Source organism: Phallusia mammillata, chromosome 1 (genome assembly GCF_965637545.1).
Source record: "Phallusia mammillata chromosome 1, kaPhaMamm4.hap1.1, whole genome shotgun sequence".
Classification (NCBI taxonomy): Eukaryota; Metazoa; Chordata; class Ascidiacea; order Phlebobranchia; family Ascidiidae; genus Phallusia; species Phallusia mammillata.
Window position 1 is genome coordinate 22925804 of NC_137252.1, and position 5692 is coordinate 22931495.

A 5692-nucleotide genomic window follows, 5' to 3' on the forward strand; every position below is an offset into this window, starting at 1 on the left:
AGGTCCAAAAACTGTTTTGTTGGTGAGGGTTTAATTATTATGTTAAGTTGGCAAAAACCTAACATATTATAATACATGTAACACGAAATAGCCTAGTTTGGCCTTTATATTTAGACATTGTATATAATGAATACATTTAGAGTTCGTAAAAATACATTAAACAAAGTTAATTAACAAAAACAAAACAAAACGACTAATTATTTAAAAGGACAGTTTTCGGTATTAAAAAATTCGGTATTAAAGTGATTTTTTTTCATCAGTTTGAAAAAAAAAACACAATAACGTGTTACTGATCCTCCTTAAATACAGGATTTAAAGAAATCAATCCCAGACTATTAAAGCGATTCATTTGTAAAATTGCTACCTTTAAGGTCGACAACAAAAGAACGAACTGCGGTTTTCTGCAATTTGTGAGGATGTACCTCTATTGCTATGACAACAGGCCGACGCTACTATCGCGCATGTGCAGTGAAGTGCGACGCCCTGTAGAAACTTTAGTGAAATTAGGGGTTGAATGGTAGAAAGAGTAAATTTGGTCTTTTCGACCCGACATGAGTATTTCTGCAGAAACCACGAATGGAGAATTACGTTGTTATTTGTGTGGTTATAGGTAAGAATTATCAAACAGATTCTTTTTTTGTAGTACGACTTTTTGTAGGATAGTGCATCTATTAAGCAACATGAATTGGAGTTCTACTTATAAAATTAAGATTGGTATATAGCAAGTTAGACAGTCCTAGTCGGCAGCTAATAGCATAGCTGTTCATAACCTTCTTTGTAAAAATGCTTGTTTTTGATGAGCTACAGACCGTGCACACTGTTTTAACCTATAAGGTCTCATCAGTGCAGCTGCTTTTTTCAACTAACTTACAGATAAAGTTTGAAGTAAACAAATGTCCAGCAGCATAGGGCGGAAATTGTCATGGAGTACCTGATTATTGACCTCATTGTAACCTATACCAAATTACTTAAGTGTTGAAACTGTTAAGAAATAACAATTTCTCTGATAGGAAAACCATGTCAAACCCTTTCTCTCCAGTTTGTTTGAAACGAAGCAATTGCGCGTCGTCTATCGCCTGTGATGTAATCAGTGACGACATCATTCGAGTAACTTGGCACTTCGATCCGGCGTTCGAATATTACGTGGTGAGCTGGTACGTGCTGGAGGATTATCTCTCAGTGAACCCAACAGCGGAATCTGCCTTTAGAGAATATGTTAACTACGACTATGAAAGCGAGGTTTACAGGTGAAATTTTGCCGGGTTTTATTTGAGAGTGTTTGTAAGATTTGTGAGATATAAAATTAGAAATTAGGGAGAATCAACTGTGATAAATTTATTAACATTTTACCAAAACCTGTTTATATGGATTTAGCGGTTGGCAGATATGATATGAAAACATAACAAGCAGACTGCTGTAAAAAATCTGCTTTATCTGATTAGACTTTTGAATTGCGTTTAGATACAGCTATGATCGGTCGTATGAGGAAGTCCTTGAAGATGTTGCTGCTTCCCTTAATCTGATAACATTTAGTTATGATGTCATCACCGCTGCAAGTCACCATGAAATTGCAAATTCTCTGAATGTTAACGCTACTTTCGATATCTCGGTTAGAGGTTTCCAAAACAGGTCACGAAAAAATCCACAGGAAAATTTACATGTGAATTGTGACGTCAAAGTCATTTATAAGCCAGGTATTTGTTTGAAATATAAGTTTCTATTTTTTCGCACTTTTTGATCCCAAGTTTATTAGAAGTTACAACACAAGTGGCATCTGCATCTCCAGCGGTATCACAGACCGATTGGTCATTGTTCGTAATTGTACCTGGATCTTTGTTGGCGGTAATTGGCATGTTGTTGGCAGGAATATTCGTAAGTAACCCACAGCCTTTGAACGTGATTATTTCGGCCATTGTCGCAAAAAGTACATCAAACTTATGCTTAAAGGTTCATCGATATGCAGTACGTCGTCAAAACCGCATCAAAACTCCTGTGAGTTGGCTCGAAAACTCCGCTGATTGGTCCGATCGATCACGTGACCGGCAAGCTGAGGGTTCTTATCCCTACCGACATTATGTAGTCACAGCCGACGATTGCTGGTCTCCACCGTTGCTAGGATACGAGGACTACGTTAGCACCGGGAGCGGGATGTTCGACAGGATGCATTACAGAAGGTGACATATATATGACGTCATTGTGGGAAAAATACCTATTTTTTGGCATGAAACAGGCATTCGCTGACCACTGTAACGGAAGAATCAGCTCATAACATGTCTGGGGAACAAACCGACGCCATTGTTCCGCGATCGAAACGCATTGCGTCATCAAGACAAAACAACAGAACAAGACCATCCACTAAGGGGCGCCACACGACACCACAGCCTCCAAAAAGTGCCTCGTCAAAACTAAGGTTTCTTAATTCAAGGTTTGTTTAACGTAAGAAGGTTGAGTTTGATAACAGCATGCTTTAGGTGAGTATAGGTGCATGAAAAAAGGTTGTGCTGCTGATAAAATTTGTTAATTTTCGTCAGATCAAGCAGATTATCAGATTTCCCGGAAACCACTGGTTCTTCTACGTCATTATGGTGGTCTGATGACGAAACAGTTGATGACGCTGACGAAGTAAGAGAAGATAAAAGCTTGTGGCCCAACTTCGGGGTAAAATTGTCACTTCATTTTTGTGTTAGCAAGTTTGATCGGTTAAAAATGATTATATAATTTACAGAAGCAACGAAAATATCGCTTTGCGGGAGTGTCAAACAAGAAAAATGACAAAGGAGGTGCGACTGGACCTGAATCAAGTCGAACCAATCAGAGAACAGGAACCCCTGCAGTGACGTCATCTGCCAGGGTAATTTTGTGTTTGTTTTTTAAAAACACAGTTGCTTCGTTAAATCGACTTTTTTGAAGATAAAGGCTAAGAATGCAATACGAATCATTTAACTTCTTCGATTAGAAAAAATCCTAAATTAAAAACAAACGCTTGAATAAATTAAATTATTTTTTTTGCAGAAATCCTTTCCTACTAGTGGCGGAACTTCTAGAAGAAAACTAAGAGCTACCAGCTCTACCGTAAACGTTCTGTCGCTCTGAACTCCGTTCACAATGCTGATTACGCACAAACACCGCTTCGGTTGGCGTTATGCCGCTGTTATATATGATGCTCGTTTCCGCGTTCGTCCCTAAACGAAAATTTTACGCGCAAATGTAAAAATATTTTCAGCTGCTTGATTGCTTACGAAAAAAAAAACGGTTAGTATCGTTGGGGTGAAAAACTGTCCCCCCCCCCCAAAAAAAAAAAACTATTAGAACAGTGGTTCCCAAACTTTTTCATATTTTTTTCAAAACGGTCCTTTTGCCATTATTTCGAGGGCTCGCGGTCCTTAAGCCTTAATGTGTATTTCATAAAAACGAAAGTTGATTGCAGGATTTTAGCCTTGCGCATAACAATCATTCAAAGACAGCATGTGACATCACAAACAGGACAAAAACATTACGATTGTGCGCGAACAATTGCATTTTTGATAGTTGTCATTCAATAAAGGCCATTGTTTAGCGATGGAGACAGTCGATTCTCAATTCTACTTTGATTTTAAACTTATTTAGTGACACAAACTGACGCCAAATAAGATTATAGAATTATTTCAACCGCTTCGCGGTCCCCCCAAAATTGCTTCACGGACCCCTAAGGGACCGCGGACCCCAGTTTGGGAACCGCTGTATTAGAAGGAATGAACGTCCAACAAAACTATGTCATTATGCTCGAAATGATAATCCAGTTTGTCTTTGGGAAACGTAAGTTCGTTCGGTGCTTTCTGTAAGTATTGGCAATACACCTATAGCGTGTTGAGTAAAGGCAGTCAGAACATTTAGTTCCACTTGTTGGTGCCAGTAAGAAACAAGAAAACGGCAACACACGCCAAATAATTCTCATTTTGCAACGATTTGGCCACCTCAGCTATGAAATACAAAATATCTGCATTATTAGTCATACATCTCTGCTGGTCAATTAATGCTCGTACCTCCAGGTAAGTGCATATTACTATTAATATTGCCGACAGATCTGTAGCGGTCACGTGCTTTTAAACCATCATTTTGGCACTTTGGTTTGGCTAAGCATTAAGTAATGGAACATTTTAACTTTGCAACCATGACTTTTCGTTCCATGGAATTTATATGCTGCTTTTGCGACATATGGTATCGAACGGTGTAACTTTACTGTTCCATGTGTTCTCATGATTCAGTAACTATTGGAAGCACATATTCAGTGTCGTTGTTACATGTTCCCGTCTTCCTGATATGTTCCAACAGCCAGACCATAAGACAGGCTGTTGCGTAAACCGGGTGTTTCGAAATAGTTGTGCAATCCATTGCAGTGCTGCATATCTTTGCAAGCGTTTAACTTAAAACAAACTAATAACTGATGTGAGTAAAAGAAGGTACTGTTTTGCAATGATCGCACGAAAAACGAGTATCAGTTTGAAAACCAATGTTTTATCGTTGATCGCTTTTTTCCATCGTATCTTTTCCTTGAGATAAATGAGACTTGATGTGTGTTGCGTAACCAGAATAAAAGACAAGAACTAAATTGATCTTTTGTGGATCATGTCGGCTCTATGCAGCAAGCGTTAAGAATCGTAATAATGAACTTACTCGCTACTGCAGACGACCGATACGAGCCACGAGAAGCAGAAGAAATAACGAGCCTTCAAGTAAACAATAACACAGCACGTGCGCACCCTCGCCCCCGCAGATCCAACGAAAATCGGGCCTAAGTATTGTTACATTAAAGTTCGTTTTATAATCCCAAAGTAACTTTAAAATAACATTTAAACAGCCCGTTAAGTGATAAAATTGTCACTTATCAAAAGTAAGTTTTTAGTTTAAATAAAATATTGGTATTAAATATCGTTTATTGATCGTTTTCCACCTAATAATTGGTATCGTTATGGGCCCTTAAGCAGTTATATTTTATATCCTACGACAGGGGTCACCAAACTTTTTTCACTGCGGGCCGGATGAGTGCTAATAATGATTCGCGCGGGCCGCATAGTTCAGGCCTGTCAAACTCGCGACCCGCGAGCCGCATGCGGCCCACAAACAGTCAACAAAAATGCCCTAAACAGAGTTTGTGTTACTGAAAATAGTATTACCAGCCTGGCAGCCATATGCGTCGGACTTTTTGTAGGCCTATTGTGTGCAAACAATGCGAAAAAACAGGTACGAAAAGCGTCACAATACAGATTATGACGTAATAAATAGTTAAAACTGATCTTCACATTGTGCAGCTCAATCTGTGCATCAAGTTGGAATTTAATCTGGGCTTTTGGGGCGTCAATAGATGGTATATATATGATATAAACCTTTTTCTTTACATCTGTAATTTTAAAACAAAAACTAGCAGATAATTGGCGTCTGTTGGTGAAATAAGGATCCGCAATACGGCCGTCGTAGCGAAAAGATTGTTTAAGTTTATAAAACTAGATGAAAAATCACATGCGGCCCTCGGCATAATTTCCAAACTGCAATGTGGCCCCCGAACCCCACGAGTTTGACACCCCTGGCATAGTTTACATGCCCTAGCGCCGTCTTTCCAAACTTAGCTCGCGAGGCGTTTTTAGGTGCGCCAAGATATGGTCTTTCTACAATCCCATTTAAAAAGTAGTCATGCGACTGTTAAACTGTATAATTA

At 38.9% G+C, this 5692-nt stretch overlaps 1 protein-coding gene across 1 annotated transcript; it reads left to right on the top strand.

The window, feature by feature from the left end:
- The first annotated feature begins 1017 nt into the window (after nt 1–1017).
- Nucleotides 1018–3123, top strand: LOC145209204 (uncharacterized). Its single transcript, XM_080079477.1, has 8 exons — nt 1018–1247; nt 1462–1694; nt 1754–1872; nt 1948–2174; nt 2231–2425; nt 2532–2658; nt 2726–2851; nt 3013–3123. Exons 1-8 carry the CDS (start codon nt 1018–1020, stop codon nt 3091–3093), a joined length of 1338 nt encoding a protein of 445 aa, XP_079935603.1. The 3' UTR covers nt 3094–3123.
- The last annotated feature ends 2569 nt before the right edge of the window (nt 3124–5692 follow it).